Below are 26,952 nucleotides of genomic sequence, written 5' to 3'. Positions count from 1 at the left end.
AAGGGCCAATGTTTTTGTTCTGTGTTTATACAGCATCTAGTACAACAGGACTCTGGGCTGTGACCTGAGCTTCTAGGTGTAATGATGGTGATGATGATAATATCTAAAATTAACAATAACATTAATCAAATTGCATCCTGAGAAAGCCAGTCCTAAATCACATGATATGCAAAGTAGTTTGTAAGCAATTACTCCTTATAATACTGATTGCACTTTAGTCTAGGTCCTTGCAGCTTGAGGCCACTTACTAGCACTTTGTAAAGTGTGTACAAGAACCAATTAATCCACTATAGGGTGGTAAATATGGCCACTATTCACAGTGCACAGAAACACTGTTATCTAAGTAAGAGGAGGAAGGGAAGATGAAAGTTGCATTCAATTTAAACTGGACAGGAAATTAAACAATTAGAGTGTACTTACCTGATTTGAAACTGGGGAGAATACAAAAGCTGCCTTGAAGTTTCCAGTGACTAGAACTGGCCAGGACTTCAGCTGATGATGCCACACAAAAAGACACTGCAGAATCCTCTAGCGTCATGGTAATGGTCTAGTCCAGAGATCACTGCCACTGAATCACCACTACCTTCTTCCACTCTGGAGAATATTTTCCCCAAAGAACATACAACTGTCTGAGTTGAAATTTAACTCAAATATGAGGGTGAACCTGCCATCTCCAGGGAAAACCACTACTTGATCTTTCATGACCACAAATGCTCAAAATTGAGTGTTTACTACTCATGTGAAAGACAACCACTTCAACCACACAATGTTTCAGGCTAGATCATTAGCTGTGTACTGATGAAAGCCAGGAGTCTCCAAACACATGCATACGTTCTTAACTTTAAACACGTGAACTGTCTCATTGAATTCAACAGAACTAACCACAATTTAAAGTGAAGTGCATGCAGGATAGGTGCCCATGAGGGAAGGTATCATCTATGGAATCACCATAGCGACTTCAGGAAGACGCTGAAGGTAAGTCTACCTCACATCCCCAGGGCTAGGTGCTTCCACTTTCAAGTATGCTTTCATTCACTTGCATGCCATTACTGCACTCAAATACAACAGAATTTGTCGTTTGACCCCAGTACCCTTTCCTGCCATGGCAGGGGGTCGGACTAGATGACTTCCAACCCTAGAAACTATGAAACTCTGAAACAACGTAGGCAGAACTCTGGAAGGCAACTGCTGGCAGTGCTCCCAGATCAGCTTCACCACTGCATTTCTGGGTTTACTGCATGCAGCTGGGAGCAGATGCCCCTAGCAGTGCTGGGTGTATAGTGGAGAGAAATTCTTGCTGTTTCTTTGATGTCTCCTATACGAGTGCAAATCCAGTCTAACCATACTTAGGTCCTGAGATCTGATGATGATGATGTCAACTACACAAGTGTGATCGACTGTACAACATTGCAGGGTGGGGGGCAGAAGGGGTGCACAAGGGGCTATTACACCTTGCTTCCACCAGCTCAGTTGCAAATACACATGCTTCATTGTGGGAGGGGGGTTCTTTGTGTGTGTGTGTGTGTGTGTGTGTGTGTGTGTACACGAACACCAGGAAAAAAAAATCTGTGAACTGCACACAGTTAAGCTCCTAAGCCAGTGTGCAAATATCCTATCCCCTTTGGTGACTGCTATGGTAAGCATCAGAAATGAAGCATCAGAAGTGAGGAAACACATGTGAAGAGGTTGAGAGAAACATGGGCAAAACTTCTGAGACAGGAAAGTTTCACACTTACTTCCTGTGTTTGCCTGCCATGCTCCCTGCCACGCTCCCTGCCACGTGGTATCCGGGTTTACATCTATAGCGGCAGACAGAACCAACATCATGGTTCCCTTGCAGGCATCGGTTGACTAGCAGCTTGGCATTGGCAGCTGCATGAGGAGCATCACATTCCAGCTTGCAGTAGGCTTCTGGGAGTGACCAGAGTCCATCCTCAAGGCAGGTCAGCCATTGACTCATTCCTAGCTCCAAGAGAGAGAAGCAGAGTGTGCTCAAAATGCAGGATGGCTACATCAGGGCTACAGGAAACAAATGCATCTCTAGAAGCCTGGTAACCTGCAAAAGTTGCTCTCATAGCCTGATGCTGAAGCCAGTGAAGTCTATGGAAACAAAACCACTGACTTCACTGGACGTGTGGTCCAGTCCTTAATCGACTGCTTGAGCCCAGAGGTAAGTTAAAAAAGTGGCACCTAAAGCATGAAGCAAGCCTCTCTGCAAAGTAACTTGATGAGCTCCTCAAACTTTGTTCAACCACCACCCCCTTAGCACTCCCCCTCTGGCTCTGATGCTTATAACAAAACTTGATGATGCTAGCATGCTATAATTGCGGCTTACCACGCTCATCCCAGTCATCTCATCGTTTACTCACTCTTTCCCAGATCTTTCATTTGTACCTTATCTTGGGCTTAAGATGTAAATGGTCTCTGATAGAAATTCTCTCTCTGTTATGCTGACATGTTTATTTACTGCAATGGGCCAGTGACACTCAACTGGGGCCTTTGGGTGTTATGCAATTAATAATAATTATCCATTACTAATTAATAATGACATAGCTATGCATCAGGGTTCTGCCAGTGCTTTGCAGAGACCAGTATTTTAGACATTCCTATGACAGATAGATAGGAATATTCAGAAAAGCAACTGGAAAAACAGTACATCCTTACATCACCTTTTCACACTGTCTGATCTGATAACTGTGTTGGACAAAACCCAGCTGTAGGCCTTCCAGAGTGTACACAGCATACGAAGTAAATAGGAATTTGCTCTGGCTGGCGCACTGTTACCACAACAGGCAACTAAGCCCCAGTCACCAAATGTGTACTTGTAAAGCCTGTATGTAGTAGAGAGAACTCAGTTTGTCTCCAGTGAGAACAAGAATCAGGGAATTTCCTGCCCCAGTGGTTCCATGACATCAACTGGACCCTCTGACTTTCTCTGCTAGGTTCGACAGACTTGAATTAACATCCTCAGGAATCATTTCAGACCCTGGAAGCAACTTCTGCATATAAGCCAGCTCCTTTACCAAGGAAGCCAGAGGCAAAACTCTCATTGACTTCGGCAGGAGCAAGATCAGGCTGTTAGTGAACTCCAGGACACACAGATGATTTAACAAATGGAGTTCCCGCCCTTCTTTGCAACTGTCAGCTCCCCTGAATGTGATGGTACTGTGCAGTTCAGAATTTGGCCTGTCAAACAGTAGGGCTACGGCGCTTACACACAATGCTTTGATCAGTTCTTGCTGGGATCTGCAGACATGCCTACTGTCATGAAAGCAAACTTAATTTACAGCATTGTGTTGCTGAAAGAGGTGAGCAATTCTCCTACATTTCAACTATAAATGTCTCCATAAATGGGACACCCATTAAAATGATTTGTTGTATGAGACTGTTAGAGAATAGGCCAGTGGAAACTCACACCAAGCCCCAATGTTTGGCATTGTGCGAGTAATTAGCCCCAAATCTCATCCAACTGAGTCCTGGGTAGACAATAACAGTAGGTCTTTTTCTCTAATTTGGCTTAAAACCACAGCTGTAGCTATTGATGGCTTTGGTAGGAGGACACAGAGTGGTAGGGGACACCAGGCTGTAGTTAGGGTCTCAGGTCTCTGTGACAACACCCAGTCCAGTTCCATAGATCAACATACCTCAGTGACATTTTTTGATTTCCCATGCATAATCCTGACTGCTTTCAGTAGAATACACCCCCCCCGACACCTGTTTGGCCAACTGCACTGGTGTACTATTTCTCAACTTTCTAGATCACTGTCCTGGGGCTAGCAGAGGTGGCCAGGGTTTCATAAAGATACAGGAGGTATGTGCCTGCAATTTGAGGTAGCAGGCAGGAAATGCCCAGTGGGTGGTTGTGAATATCTGCAGGGTGTTGGGCTCCTAGTATATATGGAGCTGGATGGTGCACTGCTTCCCAGGAGACTTCACAAACCTAGACTCTGTTTGGCTGGCAGTGTCAGGATAACACCAATAGGGATGAGAAGAGAAAGACTTGACTGAGAAAGAAACTGGACAGATGCATGTGGTACCAAAATCAGGATTAAATTATCTGCAGATAATCCCATACCTTGAAGCTTAGCTGGCTTGATACAGGAGAAGGAGCATTGCTTCAGGTATGTGGTCCCTTCAGGGCAGGAAAACTCAGCATAATACACAAGCCATTGGTCAGGAACTCCGCAGTCAACAGGATCACAGGTCACAGATCTGTCCCACTGTCCCGAGTTACATGTCAGCAGAACCTCTTTCTAAAGAGAAAACATGGCTGTTTCTGATTTTTGTGAATGGGTTTAGACTAAAGTTACCACATCACCAGAAAGGCTGGCATGGGTTTCAAAGAGTTTTCAGTCGTACTTCTCCCATTAGAATATCATGCTCAAATGAGTCCTGCTTCTAGGTAAAGCATATATGGTCAAGTTGCCATCTCTAGGATGCCAATAGATGTGAAGCTCTGTATGGCACAATGGGCCATGCAGATAATGTAAGAGTTATCTACAGTAGAATAAATTAGGGTTCAACATGCCTACAATGTAAAGATGGGCTGAGCGCTATGGTAACTGAGTTTCTCAACAATGTTGTTTTTATAGACACTGCAGTGGAGGATATCCTAATCTGCATGGCACCAATGTGCATAGATAGCACCCTGTAGCATACTTGAAAGGATCTCAAAGCACTCCAGGGGGCTGTGGCACCCTTGCTGAGAGTCATTCATATAGACCAACATGGGATCTGCCTGGAAAAGAATATGAATGTGATGAGCTGCACTAGCTTTAACCATGAGCCTGATGGTGCAGATCACAGAACCACAGAAAAATAGGGCTGGAAGGGACCACAGGAGGTTATTTAAACCAATCCCTGCTCAAACTAGGATCATCATTGCCTATAACATCCCTGGTAAATATTTGCCTAACATGAACTTAAAAGCTTCCAAGGATGAAGCTTCCACATTCTCTCTAGACAATGAGTCAGTGCTTAACTACCTTCATACTTAGAAAATTCTTCCTAAAATCTAATCTAAATATCTTGTGTTGCAATGTAAGGCCACAAACCACTCAAGCCACATTTTCACCTTGAATGTGTTTCAAATCCAGGACCTCATCCATTATACTACCAGGGCTAAGAAAATATGAATATATCTGCACTGTAGATAAGACCTAAGTTAAACCTACTCTCTTCATTTCACAAGGACTCATACCATACTAGAGCCTTCATGGGTGACACTGTCCTATGACACTTTAGAAAGCTAGTGCCAGGGCCACTGCAGAGGGGCACCTGTAACCTACCATCAACTGTTGCAGCCACAGCCCCAGCTCTGCCTAGATATTTCCCATTCAACTGCCAAATGTAGAAAACTCACACTAGGCAGATTTATTTTGTGTGGCCTCATTTTAGAAGCAAAAAGAACATTATGTTTTGGTTGAGAACACATCAGAGTGTGTTACAGGACCTGCTGTCCAATCACATCTGCCTTGGGATTAGCTGGGCAGCCACATGCTTAATAACCTTCTGGGAGAAACAGGGGCCAAATGGCCCATCTAAATCCATCCAGCTGCCTGACTAATCTTTGCACTGTGTTATGTTCCTCTCCTCTCAGTGTCCATCTAACCTGTAGGTAAGCACATTCACAGATGCAGTCTTGGTAGTGTCCCTTCCAGGTCTGACCTACTTTCAGCCTCAGGGAAGCTTTCCCTTAATTCTCCTTATACCTACATATTTCTCTACCTTGCTTCAGCTTTTGCTCTCCTGTTCAGCACTCATCACAGGAGCCAGACGGACAGCCTCAGAAACGTGTACCCTTTCTCTAGTAACAGAGAAGGGACAGTACAAACTGTACTATGCACCTTGCCAAAATGACTCTACTGAGACCTTCATGGTTCATTTCAAGGGAAGTTCTGTCCCCGGAAGCTATTCAGACTGTGGTCTCCCTGCTGAGATAGCTAACAATAGGGCCAGCTCCAGGGATGCACATCCTTGTGCATTTTTCTGATGCACATCCTTGCCTTCTATGAACTGGGCCTAACTTTTTTTCATATTGACTTGTAGGACACAACTAAGCTGGACTGTGTTAGAACTAGTGAGGTAGAAGGGAAGAAAAGACTGCATACCCCTGCCAGTTATCTCACTTATAACCTATTTTTTCTCTAATCAATAACAATGCAATGACCTTTATCTGTAAAACTGAAAACATGCCAGAGACCTTAAGGTATTCTAACCATTGCCTCTGCAGCTCTAGGTCACTTGTTCAGTCTGTTTCTATGATCCCAGATCTGTTTCTATACCATAAATGGGAAATTAGAAGTCCACTGCCTAATTGCAAAACCCTCCAGTTTCTTTTGGATTTCTTTCTGGATAGAAATCCTTTTATCTAACAAACGGAGTTTGCAAATGCTGTATAGGAAGACTTAATCCATTAGTTAGACCCAACCTACTGAAATAAAGAAAACAGCCTTTTCAGGGCTCACCTTTGTATTAGCTATTTGTATATCCTTCCTACCTCACAGACATAAGTGTTGTCAGTGTGAGGTGATCAGGCACGGTGGTTATGAGGGGTATATAAACAGCATAGATAGAAAAGATGATCACAAGAAATAGTGAGCCTGTTATGCTGTGAGATTAAAATCTTAAAGCTCTAAACCACTGTTACTCCAGTTTTAAACTTAGGCCCATCTACTGACAAAGGGCCATATTTTCAGCTAAGGTAAATCAGCATTATGGGACTGAATGCACTTAGAGTGGCAAAATGTGGCAGTGACTGAGGTCTTGGGCCCTCTTACCTACTGGGATCACCCATGATAATTCCACTGTGCAGATACAAGGGGTATTTTGAGCACAGAAAAAAGCTGGGTGGCATTCAGATGGGCTGAGAAGGCTGTATAAAGGGGGAGAGATTCCCCCCAAGCATCCCACCTACCTTACCAAAACACTCACGCACTAAACGTGACCTGAAACAGCTCACCAAAGGTAGTGATGCCTACAGCAGAAAAGAAGGGCCCCAGGAAGATAGTACTTTCAAGGGGATGGTTGCCTCCCCTTCTTGCTCACTTCAGCCCCCATCCAAGACAGCACCATCAGGAAGAAGCAACAGTGAAGGATTTCAGAGGCACTTCTCTTCTACATTCCAGCAGAAATGAGATCAAGTTGTGACCCTGTAGGATCTGCCCCATAACAGGTGAGTCTCTACTTAACATATTCCAGAAAAGAGATTCCTGAAATGTTTTTCTTTACCATCAATCACAACAGAAGAACTGCAGATATTTCTTTGCATCACAAAAGCACCTTTCAGTTCAGTATGATGAGCAAACACTGTGCAGAACAGTTCCCAGGCTGGCATACCTGCCAGGACCCAGGACTGGAATGGGAAGGGGCCCTAGTATTGCTGTGAATGGTGGACCAGCACTGAGAATATGACAGGGGTAAGGACCAAATCTTACAGGCAGAGCAACATGGTACTCATGACCAACCCAAATGTGAGCTCCATAAAAGTCTGCCTTAACCAGCAGTTGCTCAGATACATCTCATGGGGGGTTCTACTTGCACCCAACTATCAACTCACCTGCATGGGACTCAAACCCTTTCCACTGCTGGAATGGAGAGCAAATCCCATTTCACAGGTAACAGCACACTTCATATGTCCTGGGGCACTGGATGTGCAGTTCACGATGGCAGCATGATCAAGCTGCAGTGGCAGGCAGCTGCTGTGCTCCCCACTGGTACTCTGGGTACTGCTGTGGAGGAGACAGAGACAACATAACAAAAGCTGTGACATTAAAGTGTTGTACAAACATTAAGATAACTAAATGGTAAAATAAGAAACATATTTAATCACCTAAGTAGCAAAATATGTAAAAAAATCTTTCCAATATATGACGTTTTTCCCCTTGAGAGTGTCTCTTTAAGAGCACTGAGCCAAATTCTCAGCGGATCTGTGCTGGTGTAGCTCCGCTGATTTTAGGGAGGATACATCCCCACTGAGAAGCCACAGCAGAACCTTTTCTTTTCTAAGCTTTTCATTAGGAAATAATAGCTTAGGTGCTGAATCTCTTCAGTTGCCCATGGAAGTTGTAGGTGCTCAGCATCTCACAGGATTGGGCCATAAAATGCCACTAGTTGGGTATTTACTTTTTACATCTCCTCTAGGCATCCCTGACACCCTGGAGCTCACTGGCCCTTGTAAGTCAGAGTTCCCTGGAACTGCTTCATGTGGCTGAGTGAAACTGAGATAAGGAGGTGGGTGTGCTCATCTGACCAGCTTAAAAGGCACCCTGGAACAAGAACACAGTGAAGACCCCAGCCCTGCCAGAGATATTTGCAGCAGAATTCGCAGCCTCAAGTCCAGCCGCAAACAGTGCCAGAAGGGATTTGCTTCATGGAGGTGAGCCCCCACATGCAAGCATAGGACTCCCCAGAGACTTAGGTTTACTCTACAAAATTTGTAACATGACTCCTCCTTACCTCTAATGAAAGCATGCTTGCTTCAAGCCAAGCACTAACGGGTAGTTCTTCCCAGAAATGAGGTGGAAATGCAGGAGGGAATGAAGAAAGCCCATTTTGTAGGCTACCTTACAGCCAAGGACATCCACAGGGGAACCTCTAACCATTTAGATGGATGAATTAATAGCAGAACACAATACTCACATATACTATCACCTATGCAATCTGATCCACACACAACCCCCTATGCACACACTGCTCTCAGGCCAACCTTTGGGAAATACCTGTTGGGGTGAGTGTGGGAGGGTAAGATCTGAGTATTTTTATACACTTTGGCAACTCTTGCAGAGCTTGCTGTGCAGCCAAAGCTTTGGGAAGCAGATTAAAGCCCAGACATGAATGGATCATCCAAGTCCCAGGCAATCCCCTTCAGTCCCTGGGCCAACCTGCTGCTTGCACTTCAACCACATGCTCAGAAAGACTCATACATGCACAGTGTGCATTCATATATGTGTTCAGCTCCTGGAAAGAATGCTTGAGCAATGGACTCACACCTAAAGAGGAGAGGTCTGCATACCAGATGCACATGCCATGATGCTAGCACACAATGGAAGAGAGTGGGAGAGCTCAGATGCCCCTCCCCAATTTTTCTATCAAACCCTTTTCACTTGGCTGTGTCCCTTCCTGTCCTTTTTCAAGGCCATCTCTGACTAAATCCCACACATAACACCAGCACAGAAGTTACTGAGTGGCAGCACCTAAACATGGAGGTGACCTGAGACGTCTGTGTGTGAATAATATATGGGGGCCAATGATTTAGGCCTTATCTACATTCAGCAAGAAGCATTCTTGTTGCCATTATTGATCCAGACATGAATTCTAGCTCATTTACCACAACAGCAACATAGCAGGAGGATGGGTGTTTTGGGGGTTCAGGAACTGACCTGGTATCTTGTCTGATTCATACATTCTTTAAGTCATCTCAAGAAAGATACGCTTTCTCTGTGTCTCACTTTCATGACCCTGACACTTCTCTTTTTTTGCTCTGTCTTGTCCGTGTTGACTCTAAGCTCCATGGGGCTGGGAGCACATGCCAGCATATCTCAAGTTCAGCACTTGGCACACTGAAGTCCTCCTCTCAGCTGGTGCCTCAACATAGCACAGCAATACAGTTAAAAACAGTAACACTTTCCCTTTACAAGCTAAATATACTTATTAGGGAGACAGTGGGAAAGATTCAGAAGTGGGATTTCCTATCCATCTGCCATGTGTTTCCAGGAAATAATATTAACAGCAGCCCTTTCCAGCACCTTTCAGCTAAGGATCTCAAAGCACTTGCACACATTACTATAATTGCATTGCTTTTCATCCATGAAACATGGGTAAGGGCTGGGGGAAGAACCTTTCCTCACCAATGAAATGCAGCTGTTGCATAAAACACAGCAGCTCTGTATCCAAAAAAACAGCGACACTACACAACAGGAATGCTGCATCCAATTACAGCTGGAGGGGGAAATTAAATAGGCTGAATGTAATTACCTGGGATGGACTTTAGCCAAGAACTGGGACCACAGGGACTTTAACAAAAATATATTTAGTGATCACAACTGATCAGGACCTTGGTTTTATGACCCTCCCAAAAGGATGTGCCTCCAAATAACCTAGCGCTCCTTTTAGGTAGCAATCTGGAAGGAGAGCCAGCACCCCTATTGAACATCCCAAACTGCCACCTGTATAGCTGAGCCTTCTCATTTTCTTACTGAAGGTCTCCCAGCCAAATCCTGACCTGGCCCAACCTGGCCTAGCGTGTCAGAGCCGACTGGCTCCCAGCACCACGTGGCATGGCTGCAGGCACCGGCTCTTGCATCAAGTAGGTACGTGGAAGAAATATGCTCAGCCTCCACGTACAAATATTTATTGAGACAAGCCTCCCTTCCCCTCCTCTCTCTCATACACACGCACACACAAATATGCTGCGGATGTATGTATAGCATGAACGGAGCTCACTGTTGACTCCAGCCAAGTCCATTAGCCAAAGCTGCCATGGAAACTAGTGTGGAAGAGCCCATTCAAGGTTGGGGGCAGACGGGGCTGGGGGGAACAGCAAGGGAAAAATGGCAAGGGAAAGGACCACAAAAAAACCTGTTTTTTCTGTGCAGACCTGTTTATGAAGTGAGAAATGGTTTCAGGGCAGCTGCTGCAAATTCTTTCACTAGCTTATATTTCCATTTGCTTCCTTTTTAAAGAATTTGTTTTATGAGCACAGCGTTTGTCAGGTCATTAGCTTCCGAGGGCATCTGGTACCAATTGTGGGCCTCTTCCCCCTCCCTCTCCATTTGGTTGTACCACTCCGTAACTGTGCCCCCAGCACACATGCATACAACACACGTGCACGCGCACCTTCCCCATCCCAGCCTTTGCCACACACTGAATTAAACTGAGCCTTCTCAGGTGCATGCATCTGAGCCTGCATGCATACGTGCGTCTGTGTACACAGGCATGTGAACGGTGTGCAGGGGGTTGAGACTCTTTCCTTTCTAGACTTTTTCTTGCCTCCAGTCTAACACCAGCAAGGAAACTCACAAAGAAATTTGGCATGTTCTGCAAATCATATAGCTTTGCATGTGCACGCACACATGCGCGCGCGCGCACACACACACGAATCTTCAACTATGTATTTCTCATGTGTACTGTGGTGGTACACTGGAGTCTAATCAGAGGCCACCGCATCACAGTACTAGGTGCTATGCTGCTTCCAAAAGCTTCTGCAGCTCTGATCTAGTCAGTCTGTAAAGTGCAAATCTGCCTGACTTCAGACTAGCACAGTGAACTAAATCTCTCTAGCAGGCCTGCACCATGCAATCAGAACTGTGCCTAGCTACAACAGAGGTTAGCACAGAGATGTAATGATTGGATGCCCAGGGAAGCAGACACACGCAGGGGCAGCAGTGATTTCCAGTTGCCGCTACACTGCCGGCATAATTGTGCAGCTGCATCAACAGCTGTTTTTTTTTTCTGCACCCCTCTCCTCCCTCCCAAGACGGTGCCTGGGGTGGCTGCCCTGGTAGCCCCATCCTACTCCTGCCACTTAACAAAAGCTTAACAACAGCCGACATAACTCTACTGACTTTGGTGGAAGTACAGGAACAGAAAGCTTCATCTATTGTTTCTCAGACAGATCTGCTGATCATCACAGAGAAAAATATTTTGTGTGTTAAAACAGTGATGATAATGATGGTGATGTGGACAAGAAGGATGATTTGCACTATGGTAGCACCAAGGAGCCCCAGTCAAGGAAAACCATGAACCCACTATGCTAGATATTGTACAAAAAGAGAATCCATGAATTATATTTTACTTCAATATTAGAATCCATCATTTACCATGCTTAGCATGACTTAGCAGGCTTAGCACGACTCTCAGGAACTAGTCACTGCCTGTAGGGGCTAAAACTCTACTAGCAGTTAGTGAGCGACCTACTGGTATTATTATCACACTTCTCATCTCAGCATGAAATAGATGTTTTTCTTTTTCTCCTTTGGATTATAACGGATAGATATAGCTTATCCCTGCACCCCACTTTTCCAGAACTGGGACATTCCAGCATTTTGGATAAAGCCCTTCAAGAAAAACAAGGAGCCAATAATTATTTTTTACCCTCCTTGGGCTTGAACCATCTAAAAATCATTCATGTTTTTGTTAGCTTGTTTTGAAACCCAAACAAAGTATCTTTCAGTGACATTTTAGGAAAAGGTCAGGTTTTTTTCCATCCAGACATGTGCCATTTCAAAATGTCTTGTGCTTCATGGCCAAAGCTCATTAATGAAACAAAGTTCAAATCTGGAATTTTTTGAAACTGTCGAGGTTTTCCTTGAGGTTTTCTAATAGCTGTGAAAAGGTCAGGATTTCTCATGAAATTGGATAAGTTTTCCACACACATAACAAAACTTCAAATTTCTGAATTTTGGGCTTTGCTGTGATTGTTTCACAGAGTCCAGAAAATACCAGTGGACTTAACCAAACCAAATATTCCCAGCATCATGTCATCCATAAATCAGCTGTCATATCTACCCAAGCTTTCATCCCATAGGTTACCATTAAAACTGCCCTTACAATTAAACTTCAATTTTAACAAGGAGGCATTTTTATTAGACATGATTTGTCAATGCAAGGGGTGATAGATGAAGGAAGAACAAGGCTGGATCCAATCCTGCTGAAGTTAAAGATAGTCACTGCACTGAGCTTCCTTGGATTTTGAATCTGGTTGTTCATGCCAATCCAAACAATAAACTGCTCATGTCTACCCACAAAGAAATATGGCAAAGAAAGGGAGACAGATAAATGGGAAGAGGTGTTTGTACAGGGGTAGGGATTTCCTTCTACAAATTTTAATCTGAGATCATTGCAGTCTTTTGGGGAGGAAAAAGAATTTTCCACTCAGACTTTATGCTCCTATAGCAGTGCTCTGTTTCAGTGTTCATATGTTGACACATCACATGGTATCTCATTTCCTTATTCTGACAGGTACATTTCTTATTGGGATGGTGAGTTGCCTTTGGCTCTAACACAGAGGTTCTTTTTGTCTTTCTTCCTTTCTTGGGTACCCTACACCAAGATATATGTGCCAATGTAGAGGGGGAACATGAAAGCCCCAAGACCTTAGAGGAATTTTTTTCCCAACACTGTTAGCATCAGCTGCACTGTTGGTGGCCACATGAGGAGCCTACTGTACAGGCCATATTAGTTGCTATGGTCAAATCTATTCCATTACTCAGACTTGCTCCCAGGATGAGTAACAGACAGATGCAACAACTGGATTGATTTCAAGGGATACTGATACAAGCTGTTATGATGCAACTGTTACAGCTGCATGATTCTGTATGGTTACAGGTGCAGCAAAACCATCCCAAATTTAGCCCTGCCTCGTTCAGGGTCCACATTAGGGCAATTTAGATCCCTTGCGTCATTAAAAAATCATGCAGACATGGCAGTTACATCAGTACAGCCTCTACAGGCTCCCAAGCAGCAGCTCCCTTCCCCCTTTACAGCATTCAAATGTGTTTGTCCATACCCAGGGTTAGAGGATGTAGTGCTCCTAGCTATAATGCACACAGTAGCTTGTTCCCTTGCACACATCAAACCTATCTGACAGTCACAAAGAAGCCTAAAACTGGACCACTTTGCTTACCTAATTCTGGACATAGAATGCAACATCCTTCAATGTATGTCTGGAAATCCAGTCCAACACCCCTTCCCCCACCCAGCAGCTTGCTTTCAGGAAGATGTTCTATAGTCAAACATAAGCTACTGGGCTCATACAGGAGCAGCAAGATTAAATTCACTGGCCTATGTTATGCAGGAGGATAAACTAGATCAGCGGTTCTCAACACTTCGAGACTCAAGGCACCCCTCAGTAAATGCCAGCTCTTAGTTTTCACTTTTTTTTGACTATGGAAAAATAATAGAGCAATTTTTCTGTTGCAAAGAACTCAGAAAGATCATAACTATTGATTTGTATTTCAAATCTCTGAGCTTATGCTGTGAATCAGACCTAATAGGGGTATATTGTGTAACACCCCACAGCACCCATGGAAGGATTTCAAGGAACCCCAGGGTGCCATGGCACTCTGGTTGAGAATCACTAAACTAGATCATAAAGGTTTCTTTTGGCCCTAATATCTGAGTCTAATACTCTATGAAAAAGGCACAGTGTTTTGTATCCCACAGTGTTGACTGTTTGTTTACCATGTGTTTGGAGAAAATATGCTTCTACTGTAGATCTAAACAATGATTAAAAACCTTTGCTGGCAATGTCTGCAGATAATACAGAGATTGAAGGGGCAAAAAATAATGAGGGGGACAGGCTACTGCTAAAGAGAAGTCTGAACTACCCGGTTAAATGACCAAAGTGCAAGAAAAGATGTCTTAATAGAGCCAAAAACAAGGTAATAACCTAGAATGCACATTATACCTACAGGCTGGGAGATATTTATACAGCTCTTCATAAAGAGAAGAACACAGATATGTACAGAAAACCAACTCAGAATGAGTGCGCAATGCAGTCCTGCGGCAAGGAGGACTAACATGATCCTAGGATGCACACAGCATGGAAATATCAAGTAAAAGTAAGAGAGTGTTCTTGCCTCTGTACACAGCATAGCCAAGAATGCTCCTGAAATGCTGTCTCTTTTCCAATGTTCACACTTGGAAGAGAGGTCAAAAGAGTGCTACAGAAATGATCCAGAAGTTGGAAAGCAAGCCTTTGGATGGAGGGCTTATGGAGTTTAACCTTGTCACTATATCCAAGGGAAGCCTGAAGGGTGACATGATTTTTGCTTATCAGCACTTACACATAGAAGAGATCTGATAGTGGAGGGCATATCAGTTTTGCGAACAAAGCCATACCAAAATCCAGTGGCAGGAAGTCAAAGTTAGATAAAGCCAATCCTGAAATGAGATGAAATTTCCTTGCAATGAATGAGGGTAACTAAACATTAAGAGAGCTTAGCAGCAGAGACCCTAAAGGGAGATTAGTTAAAGATTTGCTTTCATTTGGGAGAAATCCTAAAGCCTCTGTGGTGTGTGATTGCATTCAGGGGGGTGCAGGATGGTGTCAAGATGGGTAGTTGTGAAGCACAGAGAAAATCTTCCTTGTCTTGGGATACTAGGAAGTAAGGGTGAAACTACCTGCCTCTTACGATCTAATGTGAATTGCACACTTTGATTATGATGCAATGCAAATAGCCATGAACATCCAAAAAAACCAAAAAAAAAGCAATTGTTTTAGCCCCAGGACCCCTCCCTCCTAAACCATACCCAGAGATTTCTGCTGGAAGAAGGCATCCCTGCTTACCCTGCCCTCCTTGTCCAAAACTAAGCTTCCTACTCCTTGTCCAACATTAAATTAGCTACTCACCCTGTTATGACTGCTGAGATGTGCTCTGGAACAGCCAGCAGCCAAGGTGCTCCCATATTGTCCCCCACGGGCATGTGCAGATCTCCCCCTGCTTGTGGCACCCCTGCCCCCGCTCCCAGCTGCCATGGCTCTCTGGGGTGGAAGGAGGAGCAGCTAGCAGCACTAGGGATCACCAAGCTCCAGGGATGAATCTTGTGCCAGCTCTGAGGACAATAGGTATGATCCTGCTCCCTCCCAGGCTCATGCCAAACCAGACAAGCCTCTTGCCCCACATCACTATGAGAGCTGGAAGCAAAAGGCAGGGATGCTACCTCATTTCTGAGGTGGGAAGATATCAGGTTAATTTGGTTGATTTTAAGTAAAGAATCAAACTGTAGATAACAACATTTCAGGGGTCCCCCGGTCACCTGCAGAGTTCTGGAAGGAACTGTTCCCTCCTTTTCTTTGGAGCCCCCTTGTCTAGATGCAGTCTGTTTATTTTTTCACCCATCTCTGAATCCTCAGGAATTGGTTACAGCCAGAGACACAGCACTGAACAGGGTGGATCAGTGATCTGAAATAGTATAAAAAAATCTTCTTTTGTCAATAATTCACTGTTGCATCTTGATCACATGCTCCGGGCCAAACAGATGGCAAGATCAGATATGGGGAAAGGACCTTCCCTTAGCTCAGATTTGCAAGGATCTGGTAGAGGTCTTTCACTCCTTCTGCAGAATGATGTGCAGTTTGCTGGCCAGAGTCATTCAGTCCTGAGCTATACAGGCCCTTGGTACTGGACTGTCTCCCTCTTTCCTGCCTGTACATAGAAATGGTTTAGTCTTCTCAGACCTGAAATACATGAGTCTCACACAAACTACTAGGCTCAGTGCAGAGATAAGAGGAGAAAATGGAATGGCTTGTGCTACTCAGGAGGTCAAGCCAGATAATCCAATGGTCCCTGCTGGAGCAGATCTTCATGAATTTATAAAATTATAGATTGAGTGGAATAGTGAGAGATGACTCAAGTGTTCTACAGAGCTAATATACAAGGCATTAAGATCTAGAAATGGTCTGCAGATAACAGATGAAACATTATAGCCCATAAAAATAATCCATGTACCTATGTTTATTTGCATTTTCAAACTATGATTAGGACATTTGGCACTCTGCAGATGAAGAGACCGCTAACTGGAATTAATGACCCATATGGCACAGTCTCAGCCATCAAGACCTACCAGTTAGTCATTAATCCACCAGAAATGCCCTACATGTCAACAATCACTATTGCCTAAGGAGAAGCAGCTGGAAGTAAGCTCAAAGACTATTCAAACTGAAAAAACTCTTCTGAACTGTAATTATCAGGATGTGAGTCCCACCTCTAGAAGGGTCCCTTCTGGTCAGATTGGAGGCACTCGTGTGGGGCAGCATGGGGGAAGCTTGCCCCGGCAACGCTCCTACTGAATGTGATGTGAGGATAAGCAGACAGTTCTGGCTCTAAGCCAAATGACTTTCACCAGCACTAAATTAGTCTGGAACAAACATTTTCAAAGTGAACCTTTATAGCCCTATGTCATTTGGATTCCCTTCCATTAAAGGCTCACTTGCTTGCTCTCTCTTTCCTATCCCATCTTTTCCTGCTGTCTTTACTTCCATTCCTTTTCCATGGTTTTCCCTCCTTCATTCCTGCACTGCCTTTCTCTCCCCCTGATACATCTTGCCTGATCTCTCCCATTACTGCTATAAACAACCTGAGGCTTTGGGTGGGTACAGCTCAGAGGGTCACCCTGGCTAAGAGAGAGCTCCAATTTTAGGGATGCCCTTGGTGTGAATTGAAAGGAAAAGTACAAGGCCTGTCACCAAATGCACAAATCAATCTCAGCTTGAAACAGCAAACTAGGACAAGCAAGCTAGGGAAGCAGCTTAGGAAACTGCAATTCTTTCCTTACTGAACAAAAAAGGGAAAAAAAATTAAAACCAAAACCAGATTTCTCTTTAATCCATTAAAAACTTCTTTTGGGGAAAAATAATGGAGTGAATAAGAATACAATACAGATTTTATTTCGATAGCGCTTTTCCCACTGAAGTGCCAAGGCATTTCCCAGCACAAACAAATGTATAATAAAACAAGCTAAAAATAAAGTGAAGGTTGTTTTTTTAAAAAAAATGTAAAACGTTACCCTGATTTGATATACAGCCCATACCAAAGAAAACAGGAGGGAATGTGGTTCATTGCTAAATCCAAAGGGAAAGACAAGCTAAAAAGCAACAGGCTTCAAATCTGACAGTGCCACAGCACCAGCGAGAGGCAGAACTTCCACTACTTCTGGTATAGCCAGACTCATGCTGGTGTCCTAGATAGAAAGGGAAGAGGGGCTTGACCTGATATCCATTAATGTCAAGGGAAAGGTGCCCTGAAATAGGCTCTTGTTAAGAATTCCCTGGGCTAGTAATGTTCCTTACAGCTGGGAGTTTTCAGTGAACTCATTAAAGACCAGCTTTTGGTTGCTCCCTCAGTGGGCTTGTGCATCTGCATGGTGAAATGAGTAAATACAACCCCTTGGGGAGGTGATATACAACCCCAGCACTTGTGCTCCTTACAGGCAAGGTGAGGGAGGTTTCACAGTGCAACTAACAGTGCTGGGCAATGGGCATCCCTCAGAGGTACTGATTAATGACCAGAATGATGCTAGGGGGCACGGAGGAGGTGACGTATTTTGGTTGAGATAAAGCCCTGACACCTGGACAGTTTATGATTGCTAAGGATTCCAGAGCTGTTTCTGTACTTCCCGATATTCTGTCTTCTGGCTGGCTGCATTGGGAGACCTCTCTCACCTTGCACTGGAGTACAATCATCCAGACTTGACTGTATTAATCATGGTCTTTACAGGGACCATGGTTTATTATCCCATGACCTGGGTGAGCTGTTAACTCTTGTTAACTTCCTTATTTTCATCTCAGTTGATCTACTCAACCCACTCATAATTCATTTAGAAGGGTCCCTTCTCCTTATTTTTTTCCTTTCTACATAAAAGCTTTTCTGTCTACCAGTCCTTTCACAGCATCTGAAGGAGTAGCTTGTTGACTATGAAAGCTTCATGCATCTCTGAAACAGTTCCTCTCAAAAGGTACAGGCACTGTCTGGGTGTACACAGACATGGTTGCATTTCATGAGTAAGCACATTCACCCTTTATTATATGTATGGACTATAATGCACTTTGGGATCCTTCAAAATGAAAGATGCTGTAGAAACATAAAGCTATTATTTTTATTATACTGGTAATAAGAGTTTCTAGACTGAAGTCAGGAAAGCTTTTTTCCACAGTCTCCTCTGTTACTTTTGTGTGCGTGTGTGTGGTTATTTTTAGTCATGTGCTTACATATACACTGTGAGTATGTGTGTTGGTGTGTAAGAATGGTCAATCCAGTTCTTTGCTGAAATAGCACAGACTTGGTCTTTTAGGATAGGGACAGATATTACACATAAACTGGTTTAAGTGATCAGAAACGGGTTTAAACCTGTAACAGAACAGATGTTCAAGGGATAAAAAATTTTTAAATCAGTTTGAAAATGGATGACTGGTTTGAAATAAACCTGGTTGAATGTAGTATCAGGCTTAACTGATTTGGCTCATATTGGTTTATGCAATGTATGTCCCAGACCCCTTGCTGATTGAAGCTAAACCAGACATTCCCAGCATCCCAGCATGCTCTCTGGGCTGGGCGTGGCTCTCTGCCCCACAGCAGAGCTGGCCCCTCCCTTCTGCTCCCTGGCTGGAGCTCCAGCAGAGACTGCAGACACAGCAAGGTCTGCCTGGCTTCCCCCTGCCCTACCCTCCTACCCTTGCTGCTCAACCAGAACACCCCCCCTTCCTCCCTCCCATCTCCCACAGCATGGATCCCAGACCCATGGACCCTAGGCATGTGGTATGCTAGCTAATGCCAAGAGGTGTCTGCATGTGTGTGTCTGAAGTTTCACTGGGACAAGCAGATAGAACAGTGACCACTTAGGGCTTTTTGGAGATAACCAACAGGTCAGCTGGTAAGCTATTTAAGAAGAACTAGTGGAGAGAGGCATTGATTTGCTGATGGGGTGATAAACACTGTTATCCACTCCCTGCTGGCTTGCTTGCCTTGTCAGTTTGCTGCAGACAATATAAAGAAGCAAGGGGACAGATTGAAAAGCTCTGTATCATCAACAGATGCATGCATTACACACACCCGCCTTGCCTCAGAGTGCTAGCAGGGGGCTGGGTGTGGCAACACTCCCACCCTTTGAGCAGCCAGCGGGGAAAAGCCTGGGATGATGCAGGCAGACCTGCCTAATCAGAATGTCCTGCCGGGGCCTAGCCACATCCCCCTCAGCTTAGTACTGTGTAAGGGAAAGGAGGGCTACTCTAAGTGCCCCAGCTTCTAGCCTGAGCCACTGCAGGCACGTGCTGGCATTTCCTCAATCCAGAGAGAATGTCTGTCCAGTTACAAACCAGTTAAGCCTAGCCAGGTTAAACTAACCTGCAAAGATTGAATCAATTCAGGCTTAGGCTTTTTGAATGTCTGTCCCTAGCCCTCCAGTTGTACGTCTAAAACAATTAAATTTTTCTGAACTTCCATGGGGTATTTTATTCCCAGACTCTGATACCAATATCAGACCTTTTAAAAATATTGTTATATGTTTGTTTTAGAGGTGACATATGTTTTAAAATGAAATAAATTAAAGTGAGACCCCAGCACTTCTATCCCTGATAAAGATGGACCTCCACAGACTGCTGTGGACTGGCAATCATAGTTTTGCTGGGCTTTGTGGGATCCTCTGAATCTTGCTGTCCAGAAAATGGAGACAACAATATTACTCTGTACTTCTGAAACTCAAGATTCTTTACTGATGTTATCAAATGACATCCCTGAACGGCATAGAACTAGTTTTTTTAAACTAAGTTCACAGAGGAAAAAAATAACATGAAGTGAAGCAAAGAACCTAATTTTGGACACCTCAATTTTTGAGTGCTCAGGCATATGCATACATGGCTAGATTCTCCAAACCAGGGCAGATTTTCAAGCAATCAGGACTTCCAGTCCAGGTTAGGGTGAAAAGACCTCAGCTCCCGTTTAATCATCGGAACAAGAGCTAGAAATCCCAAAAGGTTCACACTCACTAGGTTCCAATGTGACACTTACATGAGAAATGGACAGCACAAAACATGAGTTTAACAGGCCCAATTTATTTGAGAATCTCCTCCTAAGAGCTTGAATTGCAGAGATGCTGAGCCCTCATGCTACCACCTGAAGTGAATTGGTGTTCATCCCATCTGAAAATCACCCTCTCCCATGGAGAGAAGAGATAGGAGAATTATGGACCAAGACCTATTTTAACTCCTGAACAACAAGGCCTCCTGGAGAGGATGAGGGAAAAGCAACTCTCAGGGCTGGGAAGATACAGAAGTAGGAAAGAACAGCACCAGCAGCAGTAATAGCGCCTACTGATTGTGGCGTGAACAGCACAGTTTATACAACCAGGGACAGAGATCAGCAAATCGATCTAACTAAAGTAACCAATCCCATTACCATAGTATCTGAGTGTTTAACTGGGATGGCCACTTTGCAAAAGGATTCCCATTGCTGCTGGAGAGCACGTGCCTACCACAAACAGCCTGTCAGTTCAACTCAGCACCTCACTCAGAGGGAGCCCAAGCCATTGCAGATGCAGGGCAGGCACAGGTTCCTTCCAGCTCATGATTTATGTGGGGACCCCATCCTACTCTCAAAAATTGTAATGGGAGCAGGGCTGGCAGTTGTATACTGTATTTTCTAACAACCAACTCACACTTGAATAAAATTTGCACCCTGTTTTTGAAAGGTAAAATAATATTTTTTTAAAAGATCTTATCTTGAGAATATTCATAGATTTCATAGACTTCATAGACATTAGGGCCGGAAGGGACCTCGGGAGATCATCGAGTCCAGCCCCCAACCCAAAGGGCAGGAAGTCAGCTGGGGTCATAGGATCCCAGCAAGATAAGCATCCAATTTACTCTTGAAGGTGTTCAATGTAGGTGCTTGAACCACCTCCGCTGGCAGACTGTTCCAGACCTTGGGGGCTCGGACAGTAAAGAAATTCTTCCTTATGTTCCTTATTGGTAAGCAGCAGTAAGTAACTGTGTAGTAGCTTCTGCAGCAGAGCCTCTGCTGGGGGAAAGAGAAAATGTCTACAACCAGCAGCAAGGCAACCTCACCTGCAGTACTGTAGTGTTACTTTGCTCCCTCCCCTTTCTTCCCTCGTACCTCCCACCATCCCCTGTAGAGACAGAAACTACTGTTACTGTATTTCCACACTTATAATGTACACCCAATTACCAGCAGCTAAATTATGGAAAAAAGTGTGTATTGTATGTGAGAACATATGGCATATAAACTCATAGGTTCCTCACAGATGTGAAAAAATAAAAACAAAAAAAGGCACTTTACCAGAACAGGCAGGTCTACACATTATTTAGACCTGGCTCCACAACATCTCTATAGATTGGGTGCTTCAGCAGAGCTTTTGGCACTTTTATCTAAAGCTGATTCAATTATCTATTAGATAAAAATGCCAAACAGCTCTGCTGAAGCACCTGATCTATACAGACATTGGGTGAGCCAGGTCAAACTAATGTGGTACCTCTTCTGGGCATGTGCTGCACTCGGTGTGGGGCACACCAAATTTAAAGTAACGTGCTGTTTTGGGTTTTTTTTTACAATCTGTAAGCAGTTATAAAGCTCATGCCTTGTGTTGTTTCACTTACTTTGGCTGACTTGCGCTAGGGAGGAATCAAATCCCTGATCTGCAAGTAGATATGCTAAGTCACTAGTGGGCAGTAAGAATGAGATCCATTCAACTTTAAAATCAACTTATATACAGTATACAAACTATATGCAGTCTCTGCAGTTATCTCAGTTCTGGAAGACTTAAAAATGACATCATTTAAAACAATATTTCTATCCTGAGTGCATCTACTATTGTTACAAATAACCCTGAGACGCCCTTAAAGAGATCAGAGGGAAAAAAGTCTTCTTTTTGTTATTTTTCTGTATATGAAAGCCCTTTGTACCCAGGCAGATAGGTCTTTTACACCACCTATCTTGCCTGGGTAGGTCTTCTACACCACCACACCATGGAAAAATATATCTTAGAAGATGGGGAACGTGTGATTGAGAAGCCACGTTAATGGGTATACATGTGTGTACATGTCAGTAGCTGTTCCCAAGTAGAAACTGACTAGATTTCAGGTGAACAGTGATCCTTTAATGTAGTTTGGCGACTAATCCATATCTCACTAAGAAAGCTCAGCTTTATTTGCTGCACGTATCATGTGTTTTCTGAAACAGTAGCTACAAAGTATTCGTGTGTTCCAGTGCTCTGCCTATATAAGACAGATCATAGCCCCACTCGTTCACACTCACACACACACCCCTACACGTATGCATTTCATTCTTCCATATACTATTATTAGAAAAAAGAATGACAATCCTACCAAACAGCATGAGAGATGAACACAGGCAAAACCTTAAATCTAAACTCTGGGGAAACTTGGATTCAAATCCAATACTCATAACGGGACGCTCTCTGAATAAGTGGTAGAACTAAAATGTTGGGTCTGGACACATTTAAACTGTGGGGAATTGGGATCTGGATCTAGAGCCAAACTCCACAGTCCTGGCTACTGTTATCAATCACAGTCATCATCACCCCTTTAGGACAAAGCTCAGCACCTTTCTTTCTCAGTTCTGTTTTTCTGCTCTGCTTGTTCTTTCTGCATTATATATTTATTCTATCTTGGATTCCAGTTTTTTCGTTCCCCATCTCCTTTGCAGTGTGACTTGGAACATTTTGCACTCTGCCACTATTGCTCCTCAGTTACATCCTTTACAAACAAGGTTAGAGGCATTGGAGTACTGGACACTGATAAACTACAGTATTTCTTTTATTACTGGTGTTGGCCGTGACTGAAGAAGTATGAGACTTGGTAAATGAGCAGTTGTGAGGGTTAGGGAAGAGCTCTACATAGTTGAGGAATCTAGCATGGCACACAAACCCATGCAGAGAGAGAAAGGAGGCACTTGTCAAGCTCCCCAAAACAGGCTGCTTAATGGAGAGACCCTCTCCATTAATGAGTAGCAGGTGCCAAAGCTGCCTTGAGAAGTTTCAGCTCTGTCTTCCTCAGGGACCTGTTAACCAGCAGGTTGTGTCTGACACTAGGATGTACGGGGCAAAATTATGCAAAGCACTCAGCACTCTGAGCTCTCTCTAGCTAAAAGCAAACTCTTTTACATAACTCTTAAGTGCTTAAGATGCTCCTTCTAAGCTGACAGGAACAATTTATGACTTTAAAAATTGAACATGTGCTTAAGTATTCGATCTAGAACTGAATGCAGCAGGGCTCCAGTAAAATAAATTGTGTGAGATCATGTAATTACACAGCATCTCATAATTCATGCACATAAGAGTTGAATTAGGGATACACTAATAACATATATTAGTGTTAATATTCCCTAACTATTGAGTGCTCAACTTTGTAATCCTTGAGTGTCTGTGTGAGCAGAAATGAGGACTGTATTTCTGTGTCATGGTCTCTGTCTCTTACAAGAACAAACATGTATGCAATACTTCTAGCTTCCTAACAAACTTTCCCCACAAACAGAGAGTAAACTAAACCTCACTAAATACATTTCCTTCCAGACTTCAAAATGCCCAAGAGTAGTTATGTGCTATTTCAGCAGGATGAATGCATGTATATGTGCATGAAAATTTACAACTGCCTGAGTTCAAAGTGTAGTGCTAGCATTTAGGGAAAATCTCTATTACTCTTTTGAGGAGCCACACTGGACACAACTTGCTCTACCTTTCAGCTATGGTCCACACCAGGCCTGAAGTTCAGCCATGAGTAGAACACCTCTCCAGTGGCAGCATTTGTCTGCAGTCTACTAATGCAGCATCACTACTTTACTGGGATAGGACTTAAAAGTTGAGATGGGAAAGAGTGGTCAGCCCAGGATTTACCAGGTGTTTATCTCTGGATGAGCCAACGGGAGGTATGGTCTTCACAGGAATGGCTGCCACACAGCTGCTCCTGAGCTGGGCTCTCCACCAAAGCAAGGCTTCCCACTCAGCAGCAACATAACAGAAGGCAAGAAGAGGTGGTACCTGTGTCTCTGACAGCCATGTCCCTCGTGCTCCAGGAGGCAAGTGTTTGGAATGGAAGTGCTGGAGGAGGAGGATGTCCTCATGGCAACTGCCGAGATACCCACTAAGGGGGAGGAGAAATTGAGCAGCACTGAGGCAACACGATAGGGAAGGGAACCTGGGTTGTGAGTCACGCTGATGACCAACGGGTTCCTCTGACAAGAGAGCTCATGTGTTCCTAAGGGAGAAGAATTAACAAGAGAGAAGACATTAGCCCGATGCTAGCACTGTTTAGCTTGCTTCGATTTAGTCCACAGTTCGGGTTCTGCCTGCGTGGTCTCCCATCTCCTCTAAGCAACTTGGACAGGCTTCCTCCAATGGAGCATTGCAGTGAAAAAGCAGATGAGGCACTCTCACAGACTGGGAGCTCTGTGAAAATCCTTCTGCTTTAAGCTAACTAAAAATTATACTTGGGTTAAAAAACCAGGCGGCTGAGTTGGTGCTGAGAGAAATGGGACAGTAGATTGAGTGACCAAAAGGAGACCAAGGCTTGAACAGAGTCCTTTTCCTGGTCTGTCACAGAGAACAGCCTGTCTAGGCCCTCTACAAGAATGAGTTGGAGTGAGATGCTGCCCAGAAAGGTGCTGAGCACTCCCAGGAAGTGATGGGTGCTCTCAGCTCCCACTGAGCTCACAGACAAATAGCCCATGACAATTTGGTACATCCATTAGAAGCTGACTGATAGAGCTCTGTTTTATCCCTTTCCTCTCTGTTGCTCCTTAGACCCTTCCTGTTTCCCCAGTTCCCTTCAAACCAGGAAACCCCCCCCCACAAAAAAAAGAAACAAAGAAGAGAGAAAGAGAAGGTCCTGGAGGAGGAAAGGGGGGAGAGACCTCACACTACTGCTTGCATTTGCATCTCAGTTCTTAGTGCACTCACCCAGAGAGTGATTGTGCCCACTCACATCACTCAGGTGGACAGTCACAGTCAGTTTGTGTTGGTCACCTGGGATGATGCCATCGGAGGCCAGGAAAACAAAGACTGAGGTAGCCACTCCGGGTCTGTCAAAGCACACCTGGGCAATAGGTACAATAGGAGAAGGGAAACGCAGGGTAGGGATTGTGGTGAAGAAAAAATAGTTATGTTGGCAATTGCTTTGCAACCTACTTGAACAGACAAATAAACAGTCATACAGACTTCCTGCTTTTCCAACCTGGAAGCTTCAAACAGCTTTCCCAGTGCCTGTTAATAGTAACTTTGCCTTGTAGTAACTTTGCTGAGCCTGCCTAGGTTCCTCAGACAGACCTGTCGATTTTTCTCAATCCTAACCTTCAACAACACTCGTCCTAGCACCTGACAATCCAGTTTCAGGCTTCTCCAATCTGGCTTTATACGGTACAACTCATTCCAGTGTTTGAAACCTAGAGGTGACAGGCTGGTAGAGTTATAAATTGTGCCATTGAACTGCTTCCATTAAAAAACAAACAAAACAAAAATAACCCACAAGCCCTTGAGTGGCTGGAGAGTGGCTGTGAAAGATTTGTGGCAGAAAGAAATGTCTAGCAGAAAAACCGACACTTCCCCTGACTTGTCTAGGAGGCTGCAGCGCACAGCAGCAAAACTCAGAGCATCAATCACGGTAGCTGCCTTTGGAAAGCAAGAGGATATAAACCTCTTGATGTTCAGATGCTCTTTGATCTAAATCCACCCCATGGAATGCTCTTGCTAAAACCAGGCTGGAGACAAGTAGCAACAGATTCGAGTTAAAACAATATTTCACAACAAGACAAATCCATTTAGCAGAACAGAGGCAAACCCACCAGGCTGTGCGCTTAGGAGTCCTAAAGCACAGTGTTGGGGCTGGGGAGAAGAAACTTGGCCTGCACTGTAGCCTCATGGCTCTTTTCACATATAATAATGTGTGTGACCATGATGCCTTGAGTCCCTAAGCTGGACTGGGGTTCTGCTATGTCAGGCCCCACATATAAACAGACTAAGAAACAGTCCTTGTTCTGAAGAGCACACAATCAATCCATGCAGATCAGGCACCTAAAGGACAAGGTGCAGGGAATCCAAAAACAGAGAAGAGCCTGCAGAGCCAGGAAAGGAATCCAGGTCCTCGTGAGGCCTCCGGGAACCTGCAGCTCTTCTGCAACTGCCCCAGCAAAGGAGGGTGGACACTGAAGCCCTAAAACTGCAGGTCCAGCCCTACTCTTCTCTGGCCTAGTTAGCTTTAGTATAGGTCACTCACTGTGGGAACCACAGCAGAGCTACACCTTGCATTAAACAAAAGCCATGAGCCCATGGAATGGGTTCCCCTAATCCCGTCTCTGCTCCCGCTAACCAGCTGAACCCCCTTGTTCTGCCATACTGAGGACCCCATAGAGGGATGGCATGTGTTATAACTTGCCCCACAATAGGCAAGCGTCCAGAAGGTCCCAGTACAGTTCACCATGTTAGACAGAA

General features: G+C 44.3%; 1 protein-coding gene across 4 annotated transcripts in view; it reads right to left on the bottom strand.

Annotated features, from left to right (window-relative positions):
- PAPPA2 (pappalysin 2) overlaps positions 1–26,952 on the bottom strand; it is a 177,471-nt gene that overhangs the window by 55,879 nt on the left and 94,640 nt on the right. For 3 of the 4 annotated variants that reach the window (XM_090047138.1, XM_090047141.1, XM_090047139.1), the window contains 5 exons: positions 25,426–25,561; positions 24,508–24,724; positions 7,559–7,730; positions 4,076–4,253; positions 1,737–1,962 (listed from right to left, as the gene is read on the bottom strand). In XM_090047138.1, coding sequence (XP_089903264.1) covers positions 1,737–1,962; positions 4,076–4,253; positions 7,559–7,730; positions 24,508–24,724; positions 25,426–25,561 — 929 coding nt within the window. The remainder of the gene's footprint in view (positions 1–1,736; positions 1,963–4,075; positions 4,254–7,558; positions 7,731–24,507; positions 24,725–25,425; positions 25,562–26,952) is intronic. The other variant, XM_090047140.1, reaches the window with a different exon arrangement.

Source organism: Crocodylus siamensis, chromosome 5 (assembly GCF_052110815.1).
Source record: "Crocodylus siamensis isolate JL-2025a chromosome 5, ASM5211081v1, whole genome shotgun sequence".
In the NCBI taxonomy this organism is placed as follows: Eukaryota; Metazoa; Chordata; order Crocodylia; family Crocodylidae; genus Crocodylus; species Crocodylus siamensis.
Note: the sequence above shows the minus strand (reverse complement) of the source record. Positions and strands in the feature narration are given on the sequence as shown.